Below are 18,129 nucleotides of genomic sequence, written 5' to 3'. Positions count from 1 at the left end.
TGATGTTCAGTAGGTCAGAAATATTGCTATATTTTCAATTCACAATGGGTTTATCAGGACGAAGTCGTTTTGTAAGCTGAGAAGCATTTGTATCATCAGTCTTTTTTGGAGCCATCGTGAGAAGTGAACATAGCTAGTGACTATAAACACTTTTCATAGGCTTATCAGACCTTGTGTTTGTAGGTCACCCATCAGTTTATGTAGCTAGCATCTCTTCCCCATTGCTCTTTTCAAAGTTTATTCGGGATGGACCCTCTCTGGCCACTAAAGGTACCCTTTTCCCACTAAAGGTATCCACTCTTCTGACTGCAGAACAGCCCAGATTAGTTTCATTATTTTTTTGGAAGTACTGGGGTTTGAACTCAGGACTTCACACTTGCTAGGCAGGCACTCTACCACTTGAGCCATGCCACCAGCCCTTTTTGTGTTACATTTTTTTTGAGATAGGGTCTTGCAGAACTGTTTGCCTGGGCTGGCTTAGAACCACAATCCTCTTGATCGCTGCCTCCTGAACAGCTAAGATTACAAGCGTGAGCCACAGGCACCCAGCCCACCCTAGATTAGTTTTGTCTATATATATTTTTTTTTTGGTGTCTTATACAAAATATGGAGTCTTATTTTTGAGCTTCATTCACACTTTGGGAGGCAGCTGCAGATTGTTAATGCTGTATAGTGTGATATATTCAGTTATGTCAAGATACCACAGATCATCATTCTATTACTGACTGCCAGTTGAGCAGTTTTCAGTTTGGGGCTGATTTTTAGTTTTGGCTATTATGAATAATGCACCTACAAACACTTTTGCTTCTTCAAGAATAGAGTTTAAATTCCTTAGGTTATATCCTAAATACAACGGGGAATAGGTGCCTGGTTAGTAGAGAGGTCTGGTAGACACCAGCTGAGAACCCTTTGATCAAAGTCAGCATCACAAATAAAGTACCAAGCCAGGCGCCTGTGGCTCACACTTAACATCCTAGCTACTCAGGAGGCAGAGATGGACTGGTGGAGTGGTTCAAGTGATAGAGCACCTGCTTTGCAAGCATGAGGCCCTGAGTTCAAACTCCAGTGCCACCAAAAAAAAAAAAAATTCAGGAGGCAGAGATCAGGAGGATCATGGTTCAAAGCCAGCCTGGGCAAATAGTTCAAGAGATCCTACCTTGAAAAAAATCCTTCACAAAAAATGGCTGGTGGAGTGGCTCAAGATGTAGGCCCTGAGTTCAAGCCCCAGTAGCACAAAAGAAAAAAAGAAATGAATTGACATCAGTACAATACAATGGGAAGGACATATATCATCCATGTCACTTTCTTCCCAAAACTGTCTAACATGAATCCAGTAATGGGCAAACAATTGACTATGAGACATTTTAGAAAACAACTGGCCTAGAATCCTCAAAAATGCAATGTGGTGAAACAGAAAGGGCCAAGCAACTATTGCAGATTAACGGAGACCGATGAGACATGACACCCAGTTGAAAGCTTTAAAGAAACATTACTGGGAGCCAAGAATAATGTGCATGTCTGGAATCCCCGCACTCAGTAAGCTGAGGCAAGAGGATGAAGAGTTTAAGTTCAAGGCCAGCCTGGGCTACACAGGAAAACCCTGTTTCATAAACAAAAACTGAAAGGAGGTATTTCTTAAAAATTACCGGGACAACTGGAAAATTCAAAAGACTGCATATTAGAAAAACAGACCTGGTGTGTTTTGGAGTGTGATTATGGTATTGTGGTTTTGCAGGAGAATGTTTTTGTTTTCAGTTGATACACGGCTGAGTATTTAGATGTAAAGTCGTGTGTACCTTTCAAAGTTTACCACATCACTATACACACGCACATATAGTCACACACAGCGAGGCTAAGGCAAATGTGGTGAAATGTTAATCACTGTGTGTCTGAGGGAAGGACAGGTTCTCACTGACGGTCTGACAAAGAGGATCACATCGTGTGCAGTTCTCTGGATTACCTTCCCCACTCGGTATTGTCTCTAAGATTCCTTCACGCTGTGGTACGGAGCTAAAGCCCATTCCATACCTCTCTTGATGTGCATTTTTGTTTTGGGTTGTTTTCCCTGCTGTCAGTTCTAAACTTTCAGGGCCATCTATTGGTTCTTTCTTTTTAGTGAACTTTAAAAATTTCACGTAAAAATGGAATTGGTAAACCTTTGACTCTTTTTATGTTGCTCTCCATTTTGGAGGGACTGCTCAGAATTCAAGCCTCAGGTAGGCAGGAAGCCTACCTGGCTTGGTCCAGGGTAGTCTTAGCACCAAGCACCATGTCTGGCGCACTGTCAGTGCTCAGCAAAGAAAACAAAAGCAAAGAGAGTCAACCAAAGGAGTAAATAAATGAACGTGAAATCAGGCATGCATCTTCACTTGTTACCGGAGTGTGAATATTATTATTGTAATTCTTACTATTTTGTAATATGGGGCTTGAACTCATGGCCTACACCTTAAGCCACTCCACCAGCTCTTTTTTTTTAAGTGAAGGATGTTTTCACTCACTATTTGCCCAGGCTGGCTTCGAACCCTGATCCTCCTGAGTAGCTAGGGTTACCCGTGAGCCACAGGCACCCAGCTTTGAGTGTGCAAATTGTTTTGTAAAATCGCCTTGTGATCATGAGAACTTTCTTCGACTTACTTCCGTATACTGACATTAGCTATGCACTTGTCACCTAGGGTTTCATAAACGGTCCCTGGTATAGTTTCTAGTTTGTTTTGGTACTACAAATAACACTTCTATGAAGATATTTTCCTCTTTGGATTAATGCCTTATAAGTTCCCGAAAGTGGAATTATGAGGTCAAAGGATCTGAAGTCTTACATATCTAGTGTGTTACATACTGTCTGAGAGACTAGATCCTGAAAGACTGAACTAATTTACACTGCCTTAGTCATATTTACTGCTTTTTCAACAGTTCTGCCAAGATTAGGTTTTCTGTTTTTACTAGTTTAATTAGGTATTTAAAGAAAGCTAATTTCTTTATCCCTCCCCACCTTGGAAGATGGGAGAAATTTTATTTCAGATATTTTTGATAACATTGTCTTTCAATACTTATAAAATGATGATCTAAATCTTTCTGGAAAATTAAATCTTATCAAGTGTGCAGAATTCCACGGAAACAGATTATCAGTCTTTTCTGGATATAACATCATTTATCTAATAAAATCTGAATTAAAGAGAAAGATAGAGAAAAAATTAATTGCTTAAAGAGAAGTTAAACCAACATAAAACCTAAGGCCATTATGGTCTGACTTCCAGGGCCTGATCATTCTTCAACTATCTCACACGTTTTTGCTTCAAATACTTGAAGTGAAAGCTAATTTCTTTAATTTATACTAATCTTTGCACCTTCTGTGTGACAACTTGCCATCTGAATTTCCTCAAGTGTGATCAACTGTAAATTGAAATTAAATTTCTTCTTTTCTTTTGTGGCAGTGCTGGGGTTTGAACTCAAGGACTTGCGCTTGCTAGGCAGGTGCTCTATCACTTGAATCACACCTCCAGCCCTTTGTGCTTTTTGTTATTTTTTGAATTAGGGTCTGGAGCTTATGCCCAGGCCAGCCTGGGCTGAGGTCCTTGAGATCCTCCAGTTTTTGCCTCCTGTGTAGCTGGGATGACAGGCCCAGCTTTATCAGTTGAGATGGGGGTCTGCACACTTTTTGCCTAGGCTGGCTTTGAACCGTGATCCTCCTGATCTCCACCTCCCTAGAAGTCAGGCTTGAGCAACTTAAACAGGCTCCTTTTTTATTTTTTTTGTGGGGGAGGGGAAGTAAAGGGGAGGTGGCACTGAACTTGGGTTGAACCCAGGACTTCACACATGCTAAGCACACCTCCCACCACTGTACTACACCCCTCTAAATTTTTTAATTGTAATCGAGTTGTCCCAGTAACATTTAAAAGTAAAGATTTCTTTCTCTATTAAAGTGTCGTTTCTGGTATGCCTCACATTAAGTTCTCGTAAGAGTTTAAGTCTACTTCTGGAATTTATTCTAGACCATTTGACTTTTTACTGTTTAATTTAATGCCATATGTTTTAAATGATTATGACATCATCTAAACCATTCCTTATTGTTGTTTCACTAAAAAAAAAATCTCTAGAACGCTTGTCTTTCTGTTTTTTCATCTCAGTAAATATTTGCTAAATGCCACAGTGTCTAAGGCATTGAACGTGTGCAGGGGGCGGGGATGTAGCCTAGTGGTAGAGCACATGCTTAGTTAGCATGCACAATCCCTGAGTTTGATCACCAAAAAAGACTGCTGGAAGGTGCTGCTAGTCCAGGAAGGAAGAAGTGAGGGGGTCAGCGATAAAATACTGCGGTTGCTGAGGAGAGAAATGTTCCTTTCAGTCAAGACAGCTCAGGCGTGAGTGCTCAGGTTTGAGCCAGGTATGGTCTCAGGTGTGAGCCAAGGTGCGGAGACAGACCTTCAGGAAGCTGGCTCTACCAGCAGGGAGAAAAGCAGGTGCAGCGGCTTTGCTGGGCAGCACTCGAGCATCTGTGCAAGCAGCTCAGTTTGACTTGTGCAACAAACAGCAAGCAGCTCAGTTTGACTTGTGCAAGGGACTGAAAAGAAAGGGTGAACTTGCTGTGGAAAGCCTGGAATTGTATGTTCAGAAATTGTTAAAGCTGCCTGTTAGGATCACAATTCTGGCAGTAATGTCAGCTTGGGACTGAGGATGGAGATGCAGCCAGTCAGGGACAAAGGACATGGATACAAATGGCATCACAAGAGTTAGAGGATGGGAGTCTTTAAAAAGTGATCAGCAGCAGGGTGTGGTACACATCTGTAATCCTAGCACATGGGAGGCTGAGGAGGAGTAGGGAGAGTTCAAGGGTAGCTTGGACTACATAGACCCATCTCAAAAAGTCACAAAACAAGAAACAAACAAACAAAAAGCCCAAACAGGCTGGAGGTGTGGCTCAAGTGGTGGAATGCTTGCCCTGAGTTCAAACCCCAGTACCACCACACGCACACACAAAGACAAAACTATTGCAGAAAAAAGTATAAAATACGGTCCAATTCAGTAAAAGGAATGTTTATGTGTGTGTGTGTGTGTGTGTGTGTATATATATATATATATATATATATACACACACATATATATGTACATACTGAAACAAAGATTACACACTGAACTACATTGATTGTGGCTACTGCTAGGTTGTGACTTGGAGGGGAGACAGCATTTTTTTTTTACTTTGTGTGTGCTTGTGTCGCTGAGGACCAAACCCAGGGCTTGGCATATGCTAGGCAAGCATTCTACCACTGAGCTATATCTGCATCCCACGGACTTTACATTTTACTTCTGGAGGGGCTGAACATTTCCCACTGAGCATGCATTATTACAACTGAGTCTACCATAGCCTCCATACTGTGAGGTACGTTCCCTAATTATTCAAGGGAGGGATCCTCCAGACAGCAGGCTACAGGCACCTGGGTGCAGGTAGAAAAGGCTGTATGCCCAACTCTCCTGGCTGCCAATGGCCTTGGTTTTAGCACTAACAAGTTCCCACATCCCAGGAAGCTCTTCAGGTCCACCCTCGGTGAGGGTTAAATTAAGTAGGGAAGTCTGATGAGCTAAACTTGAGGGGGTAAGACAACTGAGGGTGGGATATTTTTCTTTAGGATTTAGGTTTACTTCTTTAAAAAGCACAATTACTTTGAGACACATACAGCAGTTGGCAGTGTCACCAAGAAGTAATGGGTCTAGACCTATTTAAAAATGCTTCCATTTTAAAAAAGTGGTTGAAGTTAGGACTTTGTGTACTCAGGACTGTGTCATATCACATTTGAGTCCCTTGATAGTCAAGTTTTCTCTTCTAAATAGCAAAAATAACAATAATTTAATATCATTTGCTAAGAAACAATTCTGTGTCCTATAGTGTACCAGGCAAGTATCTTAGACATCCATCATCTTATCTGTATGTAATTCTTATAACACTCCTATAAGGGGGGAATATTAATTTGTTTCCATCTGACAAAGATACTTGAGCCTCTGTCTGAGGTCACATAGCTGGTAAGTGGCATTAATCCTTGTCCCATGGATTCAGTCCTTATTTACATTTCCAGAGGACAGAGAGGAGGGAACATGCCAGGCCAAGCCCTCATTCCTACCTCAGTCTACAAGAGGACACCACATCCAACTGCTCTTCGAAACACCCTGAGGACATCAGAGAAGCCTGGAGCCTCTGGCTATGTCTTCCTTATAGAAGCTCTATATAATTTGAATCTGAAATGGTCCCTGAAGGCTCATGTGTTAAAGGGCTTGGTGGCCAGCTGATGGGCTTTTGGGAAGTGACTGGATCTTGAGGGCTCTGACCTAAATCAATGGACTAATCCTTTGATGGCGTGATAATATGATGGCATCTTTGGGAGATGGAGAAACTAGGAGGTGGTACCTAGTTGGAGAAAGTAAGTCACTGTATACCACAGAGAGATAAACCTTGTCCCCAAGCACTTCCACTCTCTCTGCTTCCATGCTGCCAAGGGAGCAGCTTTGCTCCACTACACTCTTCCTGCCATGCTTGGCCTGGTCTCCAACTCAAAGCAATGGAACCAAGTGACCAAGTGACCTTGAACTGAATCCTCTAAAACTATGAGCCAAAAAAATCTTTCCTCTTCTTAAGTCAGGTATTTTTTGTCACAGTGATGAAAAAGTGACAAACACAAGCTCCCGGCCCACCATGGTTGTGTCTCACCTTGTCTTTTTGAGTTGCACCCTGAGAAGAGGAAAATGAGGAGTCCCCCCCCCACCAGCTGTTCTCAGATTGATCACTGTGGGCAATGTGTGGGTGCTTATCTACCTTCAGTTTAGGGGAGCCCAAGAGGCAGTAACTAGGACTCCCGAGTATCCTCAAGGATACTCAATCCTTGAGTCTTAAAGGGTCAGGGAAAGGCAGGGGAGGAAAGGGCCTGCTGGGCAAAGGGTACCAGTGGGCAAAAACCTGGAGGTGGGAAGGGATCAGGAAGGATGGGGGACAGCATGCCAAGGAGGATAACGGAGCAAAGGCATGGGGGCCTCAGCTGGAAAGTAGCTGAGACTTTGCAGTCTTCCTCTAGAGGGCAAAATACATAGAGGAACAGGAGTGAGGGCAGGAGCGGGACAGTGGGCAGAAAGCATGGGCCCAGCCAAGCCAGTGGGATGGTCTGCACTTTGAGGGCCCTGGGACAGGGGACAGAGAGGTTCCCAGGAGAAGAGGAGGAAGAGTAGAAAGCAACCAGCCACCAGAGCTCTACCTGGGGCCATAGTGTGCAATTTATGGGACCAACCCAATCCATTTCCTAAGTGGGTAGAGCTGACGGAACCCTGGTCCACAGACTTCACCATGCGATCTTCCTCCAGCCTGTTTGCTGATGTAACGCCCAGCTGACAGTAACGAGGATTTGCAGTGTTCAGGGTGAGTTCCAAGAGTTGCGTCACTACTTCAATGGCCCACCCCACCCAGATTTATAGGACCCAGACATGGCAAAGAGGCCCTCCCCTCTAATGAAGGACCAAACAGGAAGACACACTTCCTGTCAGCAATGCTCAGGTCCCTAAGTCTAAAGACCATCCCGCTGGGGTACAGGGGGAGTAGTCTCAAAGGAAGAACAGGCCTTGGTCTGCTCTGCTCTCAGCACTTTGAAAATTCAGCAAATACCACTGAATGAATGAATCAATGAACCCATGAATCCCTCACCACAAGAAAATGGGACTGTTAGGCTGGGGTAGCTTTAGTCACTCAGCACTCACTTATCAATGGGTCCTAGGAGTGGGGTCCTCAGAGACCCCAAGGGCACTGAGCAGATCTTGGTCCTGTCTCCTGGGCCATGGGGACATAAAAGAGCTGTATGTTACACATACAGCTGATGTGTAACAGAGGGCTGCTCACTTTACCCTCTTCCACAGAGTCCCTTCTTGAGAACATATGGTTTGGATATGAAATGTCCCCCAAAACTCATGTGAAGGCTCGGTCCCCAGTGCAATGTTCAGAGGTGGGGTTCTTGGAAAGTGATTGGATCCAGAGGGCTCTGACCTCATCAGTGGATTTACTGATGGAGTCATATGATGGTATTCTTGGAGGTAGTGGAAACTAGGAGGTGACACCTAGCTGGAGGAGATAGGTCACTGGGGATGTGCTCCAGATAGAAGGGGCTCTAGCCCCTTCCTCCACCATGCCCTTCCTCCATGATGTTTCTGCCTCCCCATAGGTCTAAAAGCAATGAAGCCAGCTGACTGGAACCTCTGAAACCCTGAGCCAAAATAAATCCTTACTCCGTAAATTGTTTATGTTAGGTATTTTTGTCACTGCAAGAAAAAGCTAAATAACAGAGTACCTTAGAAGGCTTGAGTTTTGGGGGAATTTTTCAACCTTTCCTAACATATATCCCCAAAGGGCTTTTGTTTGAGGAGATGCCTGGGCTGGTAGTAACAGGTTCAGGCTCATCTGGTTCAAATCTCACTTTTACCATTTTCCAGTGGTGTGGTCATGAGCAAATCACCTAACAGCTCTGACTTTTTGACTCCCAGGGTGTAAAAGGGTTATAACCACTTCACAGGGTTGTGAGATATGAGGAGTGACTACCCACAAAGTACTTGGTATGGCACTCAGCACATAAACCTCCATTGCTGTTATCACTTCATCCCTCCTTTTTACAGCTTAAATTAATAAATTCAAAATGAAGAGCCTCCTGGGAAGTTCATTGCATTTCTGTCCCATCCCACAAAGTCATGATACCATGTGGGCATCAGAAAGCTAAGACTTCCCTGGCAAAAGCAAATGAAGACCAAACCCAGGCTTCCCCCTTCCCTACCTGTACCCTCACCTTGTCCAGGTGAACTCAGGGGAAAGCAGCACCAAGCATTGTTGGTGCTCTCACGAAGGAAGACTGAGTTTTGTGGGCTAGAAAGAGTGCTGTGACTCACTGGGAGCTGGCTGGAAATGCAGGAGTTTGTCTGGCTGACTCTGGCAGCATCAGCAAGTACCTGACGCCTCTCAGAAGGAATGCCAGCCACCTCCCTGCCCATTAGACAGATGTCATTCCCTGTGAGATGAATTACCAAAGTCTCTTCCCTTCACCACCTACAGAGCGGACGTCCCCTTCCAACCACTCCTCATTTCTCAGTTCAGAAACCTCCAGAGCTTCTCTAGGGTTTCCACAGCCAGCCTGCAAGTCACTTGCCCATTTTGGCCTCCCAGGTACCTGGCCAGTTTCCTTGACCTTCTCCCCAGGAGCCCAGCAAGCTTCCACATGATCCCTAGAGAAGCCCAACCCACCCTCCTGGTCTGCCCTCTCCAGAAAGCCTGATCTCCTTGAACTGCACTTTCTCCTGCCCCACCTCCAGCCACTAAATCCTAGCCTTTCACTTAGTAGATGTGACCCAAAGTAAATCATCAGACCCCTCTTAGCCTCTGTTTTATCTTCTGCAAAACGGGTCCAACAATATCTATCTCCTTGGGTTATTACTGGAATTAAATGAAAAAAATGCACACAAATTGTTCAGCAGGGCTCTGGGTTGTGACCAGGCACTTACCAGTAGAATCCTGCTACTCTGCCTGCTGTTTCATGTATTATTTTCCCCAGGATGCATCTTACACTGTTCCTTCCCTTCCCTCTTCCCTAAATACTTGGCTTAATGCTAAGCTAAAACTGAATGCTCCAAAAATGCAGTAATGCACCAATTAGCAAAGACAATGCCTTTCAGAGGCACATTTTGTGGGGCACCCCACAGAAGTAGAGAGATGGATTCTGCCACAGCACCCCAAGGCCCTGCAGCCGTTCCACCCTTGGCCCCATCCTCTGAGCCTCCCATTGGTGGTCATGAAGCCACCCACGTGGCCCCTCTCCAGGGCACAATTCACCCCAGTGCTGGCCTGCCAAGCAAATCCTACATCCCACAAGCATTTCCTGGGGTGGTGGGTTCCTCCCAGTGCCTGCCTCCTTCAGCAGGCACAAAGGGACCTAGCCCTTCAGGGAAAGAATTCAGCCCACAGGCTCTGCACAGGATTCCCAAAGGAGGGATCAAGGGAAGGCGGCAGGGTGGGGGCTGGGTGGTACCCCCCAGGACAGAGGGGACCATTGTGTGCAGGGATGGTGACAGGGAAGTTATACAAGTTCCTCTTTTTGCTGTTCAATTCACCCGGAGTTACCCCACCTAGACCCAAGCTTCCTCTGAGGCCGTGGCTGTAGTGTGTCCCAGGACACAATGCCTCTGGGAAGGCAGCAAATCCGTAGCACAGACCCAGAAGGTGCAGGGGCATCCCAGGCCTCCTGGATTTCCTGACTGGGCCCCTCACCAGACACCTCTAACTCTCTCCATGAAAAGCTCCCTGGGGAAAGGGCCGAGTCAGCACTCTGGCCCCAGCTCTTTCCCAGGGCCTCCTTTAAAACCAGGACTTGCAGAATGGCCACCCTCCTCTTCCTCTCTCCCACCCTCTGTCCTGCACAGAAGAGCAGGACTCAGGGGCATAGGGAAGAAGACAGCCTGTGGCCCTCCCTGGTGCAGCTTCAGCCTGGTTCCTGTTTGTCCAGCCTTCAATCCCAGGTGGGATGGAATGCAAAGGTGGCTCTTCCTGTGAGGATGTGGGTCACCCTGTCCTGTTCTCTTGAGCACATGCCTGCAGTACATTAAGCCACTGTGGAGGCCTCAGACTCTCCAGAAGGGCTCTATTTGGTCCTTGCACAAAACTGCAGACACTACCTAGACTCACCTCAATCCTACATTAAACATAAAACATATCCAGGGAACCCAGCACCAAGCAGCTCTTACTCCTGAAAACCCCCAGGTAGAAGATCGTTCCCCTTAAGTATCAGATTCTTGGGGATCTGTCTATCTCCATACTTCACTGTCACCCCTTGAAAAAGCAGTAGAAAGGAGGGTACAGTTGGGAGGGGGGGTTGCTTGGTTTTCTGCTGATCTGAATTTTTGCATCTTTTGCAGCTCTTTTGTTGTTCAAGATCTGTCCTCTCTGGAGGGGAGCCAATTTGGCCAGAGCTGCCCACACAGAAAACTCTCTCTCAAACTCTGTCTGTGGCTGCATCCTGATGGCATAAAACTGTCCCCACAGAATTCCTTTGGAGCGGTGCGGATGCCGCATGCCACAAGCTGTCCTTGAAGACCAACGGTAGAAAGGAGACGCCCCCAGGCTCAGGGCAGGCAAATGGACCTTTATGCACGAATTGTGCGAAACAATGATAACAGGACAGAGCCAGGGCACTGGCCCCAGGCCGGTGGACGGTGCCTCGGGTTCCCCTGGCGCGCCTCGCGGGTCCCGGGCCGGGCTCAGGGCCGGCGTCGGTGGTCCGGAAGGCCGGAGTGGGGGTCCTCCCGAGCCCGCCCGCTCCCTCTCAGGCGGCTCGCGACCCGGGCTCCCCTCCCCCGCCGCCCGCCACATCTGGTTCCACTCAGGTCCTCCCCCACCTCCAGGCGCGCTCCTCCTCTCCTCTCCTCTCCCCCACCCTCGCGCTTCCAGAAAAGCGGAGACGATTTTTAAAAACCCAGTCACACACACACAAGCTTCTGGGGCAAAGATGGGGGGGGAAAAGGGAGGGAAAAGTCGAGAGGCCCGCTCCTCCCGCCCGGCCGCCGAAGTTGGCCAAGTTGGCAGCGCCTTACCCGGGAGGGCGGCGGTGGCGTCCCCGGGGCGGCCGAGGTGCAGGCCCCCAAGAAGCAGGACGCAGCGCAGCAGGTGACGAGGCCAGGGCGCGTGGGATGGCTGGACGGGCCCCATCCCCGCGGCGCGGCGCTCAGCAGACGCGGGGACCGAGGGCGCACGGGGGCGGCGCGCGGTGGCAGCACAGGCGCGGGGCTGTGATGACCGCCCGCGAGGGGCTCACGTCCTCCTCCGGGTCGGGACGAAGTGATGCCTCCCGGGGAGGAGGAGGGAGGAGGCAGGCCTGGCGGAGGGAGGGCGGAGGGAGGAGCAGAACCCAAGAGGAGGGTTTGAGGGGCAGAGGGGAAGGGAAGCGGGCAGCGTGGGAGGGGAAGGGGAGGAGGCACGGGCGGCGCGGGGCTAAGGACCCGGCCTCAGAGAGATAGAGTCGGGAGGGAGAGGAGGATCCGCGTGGTCGAGGAGGACCCCATTGTGCGCTCTTCCTCTCCTCCCGTTTCCTAATCCTTCCCGGCTTCGCCTTCCCTCTCTTTTTGGTCCGGGCCTGGAGCCCCAGACGCTGCGTCACAACTCCCGGGCTGGCGCGGGCGGGGAAAGCAACTGCAAAACTTTCCGCAAACTTCACGGCGTGGCGGGACCTAGGCTGCGAGGCCAGCCGAGGGCGGGGCGCGCGGCTGACCCAGGTGGTCATTCCCGGGCCGCCAGCTTCCCCTCCATTACGCCTCTTTCAGCCAAGGTTTCTAGCCGCGAAGTATCCGCTACTTCCTTGCTAGGACCCCCTCCCCGGTCTGGTAGGGAAGGGGTGGAGCCCAGGGCTTTGCCACACCGGCAAAGATTGGGGGAGGGGGAGGCAGGCCCCGTTTCGTGTGCAGAACAAAAACAATTCTTGCACGTCTTGTTTCAGCATTTATGTGACCCCCGTGTCAGTGTTCCTGGCACAGATGGAGTGTAGCACTTTTGCTGGCTGGGGCTGCATCCAGAAATCTGGGGAAAAAAATCTGTCCACTGGATGTCCCAAAGACCCACATCACTCCCCCCAATTGGTCTGGCGGCTGGTAACGAGGAACCAAATAAAAATTTCATAGAAGGAAAGACAACCCAGTTTTTCGGTATTATGCAACAAGTCACTGCAGCACAGAGCACTAGAGTGGGAGTTGGATTTGATTCCAGCTCCACAGCTACTTCTGATTCTTGAGCAACCTTGAAAAAGTTGCGTAGGATCTCTGGTCTAAGCAGGACTGAAACATTTGGAGATCCTAAGAACAAGGAAGAAGACTCACGTTCTCCCACCACAAGTAAAAAAGTAAAAAAAAAAAAAAAACACTATGAAACTAGTACAAATTTTATTGTTTCCTGGGCTGTCCAACCATGACACTTTTTTTGGAAAGAAGTACAACTTTTCTTCTTTGACTCCTTCTTTGGGTAATCTTTTCCTATCTCTGCAATGAGTTGCTGTGCAGAGGCTCACTTGGCTCTTCCCATCTCTGCCAGCTGTGGTTCTTGGCAAATATCAGTAAACTGGTTGGAGGGTCCTATGGGAGTGCCCACTGAAACCCCCCCAGGGGCCCTGGCCTGGTCATGTGTTGACCCTCCAGTAGGCTCCATGGCTAGCTCAAGCAGGTCTGAAAAGATCAGGCGGCTTTTGAGAACTGCTGTTTGCTGTCCCTTCGAGTCCAGCGTCTTGGTTGGCATGTCTTGGGGGTCCCAGGGCCCTGCACGGGACTGGCCATGCTGGGGCTTCCTCCAAGATCCTCCTCTTGGCCTCCCTGATCCCCAGTCCAGTTAGTTTCGAGGGAGTTCAGGACTTGCCAGCTTCAGCTAGGCTGCTCTCTCACCCTATCCCAACAATCCCAACACAGGATACTTCTAGAATGGCACTGGATCTCTTCTTCCCCACCAGCCCAAATAAGTTTTGTCATTCCCCAGCTGGCAGGGCAGACGCTAACTCCCTTACATCACCCAAGTGTGAGGTGGCTCAAGTCCACTGCTTGCCAGCACAGGATCTACTGTGTGCCCAGCACACAGGAGGTATACTCCTTTCTCCACTCACTTGCTCACTGAGGATTGCCTGCCACCATGTGCCAACTACCAGGGAAATAAAGATGAGCAAACACAATTGCAGCTCCATGAGTTTCATTTCATAGGGAAAATAAATTTTTGCCACATTCCAGGCTGCAAAGATTCCACTCAGATTGAGGAGCAGGTACTGCACTGCCCTAGCTCAAGTGCTGAGGCCTGATGTAGTTCCTGCTGAGTGTGCAGCTGACCATCTGTGCCAATGTCCCTGGCCACCATCTAGCTTAGATCTTGAGCTCATAGAGCCACATCTGGGCAAGTCTCTGAAGAATCCAGCCTAGTCCACTGCTTAAGGATCTCATGCAGGCTGTTACCAACAGAACATGGTCACAAGTCTGCAGAAGCACTGGGTGTTGTGACTGCTGAGGCTTTCAAGGAAGGGCCATTGTCTTCTGCGCCCACAGCCCATGAAAACTTGGTTGAACAGCTCTTTGTTAACAGCCTGTTATGTGCCAGGCATCAGATTAGATGCTTGGGATGTAGTGAGGTCTCTGACTGGGTCTGGGAGAGTCTGCCAAGATGATACTTGCTAATGTAGTGGACTGAATACCAAGAAAGGCCTCTCCTTCAGACACTGACAATGTCCTTTAGGTGTTGATGGACTCTCAGCCTGCAAAAGGCCCTGAGGGATCTGTTTCATTAAACAGTTCATTCATTAAATAAGTTTAGTGGAAGAAACTGACTTTGGAGTCAGAGACCTAAGAATTCTGGCTCCCCCATTATTATTTTTTTTTCATTTTTCTTTTATTATTCACATGTGCATACAAGGATTGGTTCATTTCTCCCCACTGCCCCCACCCCCTCCCTTACCACCCACTCCGCCCCCTCCCTCTCCCCCCCCAATACCCAGCAGAAACTATTTTGCCCTTATTTCTAATTTTGTTGTAGAGAGAGTATAAGCAATAATAGGAAGGAACAAGAGTTTTTGCTGGTTGAGATAAGGATAGCTATACAGGGCATTGACTCACATTGATTTCCTGTGCGTGGGTGTTGCCTTCTAGGTTAATTCTTTTTGATCTAACCTTTTCTCTAGTACCTGTTCCCCTTTTCCTATTGGCCTCAGTTGCTTTAAGGTATCTGCTTTAGTTTCTCTGCGTTGAGGGCAACAAATGCTAGCTAGTTTTTTAGGTGTCTTACCTATCCTCACCCCTCCCTTGTGTGCTCTCGCTTTTATCATGTGCTCAAAGTCCAATCCCCTTGTTGTGTTTGCCCTTGATCTAATGTCCACATATGAGGGAGAACATACGATTTTTGGTCTTTTGAGCCAGGCTAACCTCACTCAGAATGATGTTCTCCAATTCCATCCATTTACCAGCGAATGATAACATTTCGTTCTTCTTCATGGCTGCATAAAATTCCATTGTGTATAGATACCACATTTTCTTAATCCACTCGTCAGCGCTGGGGCATCTTGGCTGTTTCCATAACTTGGCTATTGTGAATAGTCTGGCTCCCCCATAAACCAGCTTTGTGACCTTCAGCAAATTACCTCCACTCTGAGCTCACAATTCTTAATTGTAAATGGGGCAACAATTCCAACATCCAACAGGTCTTGAGAATTAACTATTATGTCTACAAGGATGGCACAGCCCCTGGATCAATGGAGCTGTTCAAGGAATGGAGTCCACTCCCTGCCTCCTGTCTTCCTTTGCCATTTGGACATAAGGGGGTCTCCCTGACTCCTGACCCTCCTTGCTTCTCCTGTCCCCTCTCCACTGTCCATGCACAGGTCTGATTTGTCAGGATTGTGACACTGGGTGTCCCAAGAGAATACAACCTCTCCTCATTATCTGAACATCTCCAAGTTTAACTGTGTATAAAATGGCAACCCAGTGCTGCTGAAGTGGCAAGAGTGCCTGCCCAGCAACCCCAGTGCCCCCCAAAAAGAAAGGCATCCTAAAGTGTAAACAAATCCAGGTAAAAGCATTTCAGTGCAGTGCTCAGTATGGCTCCCTAATAAAGTATGTCCATAAACAGCCCAGGCCTGGGGCAGTGCTTAAGTCCAGGCCTGGGGATCAAAGGTGGAGCTGAGTTCTGGCTCTGCCATTCACCTAGATCCTTCTCCAAGTCACAGGTACACATGTTGGTCTCCTTTTCCCTCGGGCTCAGCCTGTGCAGCCAGAGGTGCCCAGGAGAGCAGAGCATCCTCAGCAGGCCAGGCCTACAGCATAAGCTTGGAAAGAACACAAGATGGAAAGGCCATAACTGGATGGTCAGGAGGAGGCTGTAAGGAGAGATTTGGCTAGCTCTTGCCTGAGGCAATCAGAGAAGAGGGTATGACCCCAAAGGGATACACAGGACTGCCCTACCCTACACCCTTTCCAAGCCATGGCAAAAGGTCCAGCCAAGTGTGGGCTGGCATGTGTGGACACTATCTTTCTACCCCACCCTGGTTCTGGCATCACAAACCCACAGAGCACCACTCAGGCAGTCTACCTCCTCCACAGCACTGAGACCCCAAAAGAGATTGGGCTTAAGGGAGAAGAAGTCAAGATTAGGATTCAGACAAACCCGTATTTCCAAGTTTGGCTTTATCCGCTCCAGGCTTTGAGTAAGTTGTTACCCTAACGGAACGATTTTCCCACTTCTCCATTACTGGGGAATTTTGTGACATTTTGTCTTCTCTTGACTGGACCATCCCATTATGGACACAAGCAGAACCTGAGAATTCTGCCCACTGTCCCTAGGTCCCTTCTCCTTTATGTGGAGAACACCTGCAAGGACTCTGCCATTCAGAGGGCTTCTGCATCCGTGTCCATTTCTTTTAGTCTGAGGTTCTAAAGCAATTCCTAACACTGGCCTTTTAGCTCCCAGAGGCTGATAGTTACAGCACCTTTAGGAAACAGGAGGTGCAGACTTCCTTCCCCTAGTCTAGGAGTTCAGAATGACTCCCTGGAGTTTGAAACACAAACTCCCACTTTGAGGAGCCACAGGAACGTTGCCAGCTGTCAGGAGGGACCTGGAGTAAGCTCAAAGCAGGAGGGAACGGGATTGAGAGGTCAGGAAATTTATGCCTCTGGGATGCTCACTGCTCCTGTCTCTGCTAGGGAGCTTGACTAGGTCAGAGAGGGGCAGAGGCTGGCCTAACGCACCACAGTAAGGAAAGGAGGGACTGTAGAACTAAAGTGAGAATCAGCTATGGATGGGTGGGAGGGACATAGTTCCCCAGAACTTTCTACCACTCTACCTAGCTGGTGGGGGAGGGGAAGGGGGAATTCACATCAAGCTGTCTGCTCTCCAAGGCCTCCAGTCCTGGATCTGCAGTGCCTCTGCATCTGTCCTTGCACTAAGGAGGGGATAAGCTAGAAGTTTAGCCCTTCTCTGGCGACAGGGCTGGCTGGGCTGGCATTTTCTGCATCTTCCTCTCCCTGATGTCATTCAGGCTGCTCCTTGTCCCCTGCCGCCATCTCCCCAACTCAGTAAGGACAGGGCAGGATGAGATTTTTCTCCATCTCAGTACTTGAACCTGTGAAGCAAAGCTGGGTCCATAGGGGGCACAGATACAGAACCACCCCTGACCTACCCTTTGTACCCTTATGCCTCTGGTAGAATGGAGCCCTGGATCAAAGGAAGAGCCAGGTGGCCGCATCCAGCTGGTCGACCATTCCACCCTTGCCCTAAGGCTGGCCAGACCTTTCCCAGCCCCCAGAAGAGCAGTAGCAAGTATTAGACTGGGCATCTGGGAGGCTCTGTAATGTCACCCAGCTGACCAGTGGGTGACAACCAGCATTTTTAAAAATGAATGGCACAGGGCAACACAAGTCAGTGAAGTATTATTCTGTGGAATATGGACTGGGTTGAGATGTTAAGTATACTACCATGCTGTGGGTAGCCATCCAAGAAATCAGAAAAATGCTCCAGCTGCCCAGGTTCCCCTACTGTCCTTGCTACCTCTTAACTCCTCCTCAGTCTCTCCTTCAAGATACCTCCCCCACCTGTTCAGCCTTACTTGCCCTTCACAGGTATCAACAGGATAGACTATGTGGAGCTCCTTTCAGCTGGTCCTGGGCATGCTGCAGGCCTTGCTGCAACTACACAATGTAGTGAGTTAAGTAAGGGTGTAGGGCCATGACAGCCCAGAGGAAGGCAGGCTGGGGGTGCCACTTGAGCCAAGTTTTCAAAGATGCTCAGATTGCCAAGGTGACTGAACAGTATTTGCAAGGCCTGGAAGTGGTCTTAGGACATTCTGTTTTACTGAGATGTGAAGGACCCTTTGTTGCCAACACTCTCCCCTTCTTGTTCTATTTAATTCTGTCCATCTTCCAAAGCCCAGTTCAATACCATCTCTCATGTTCCCAGGGACTTCATCTCATGCTTATGGAACTTACCACACCTCCCAGCTTATAGGCAGCCAGAGTTTAAGTCCCTGCATCTTTTGATCTCCCATGGAGCCTAGCCCAGAACATATGAACAGAATACTCTTCTCAGATGTGTCCTGAGTAGACATGAGATGTTTACACGTGGCA

General features: G+C 48.3%; 1 protein-coding gene across 5 annotated transcripts in view; it reads right to left on the bottom strand.

The window, feature by feature from the left end:
• Mrc2 (mannose receptor C-type 2) overlaps positions 1-12,296 on the bottom strand; it is a 55,287-nt gene extending 42,991 nt beyond the window's left edge. For 3 of the 5 annotated variants that reach the window (XM_074045361.1, XM_074045362.1, XM_074045364.1), the window contains exon 1: positions 11,593-12,292. In XM_074045361.1, coding sequence (XP_073901462.1) covers positions 11,593-11,707 — 115 coding nt within the window. In that variant the 5' untranslated portion in view covers positions 11,708-12,292. Of the gene's footprint in view, positions 1-11,592 lie in introns of all 5 variants that reach the window. The other 2 variants (XM_074045363.1, XM_074045360.1) reach the window with 2 other exon arrangements.
• Between the last annotated feature and the right edge of the window lie 5,833 nt (positions 12,297-18,129).

Source organism: Castor canadensis, chromosome 11 (genome assembly GCF_047511655.1).
Source record: "Castor canadensis chromosome 11, mCasCan1.hap1v2, whole genome shotgun sequence".
NCBI lineage: Eukaryota > Metazoa > Chordata > Mammalia > Rodentia > Castoridae > Castor > Castor canadensis.
Note: the sequence above shows the minus strand (reverse complement) of the source record. Positions and strands in the feature narration are given on the sequence as shown.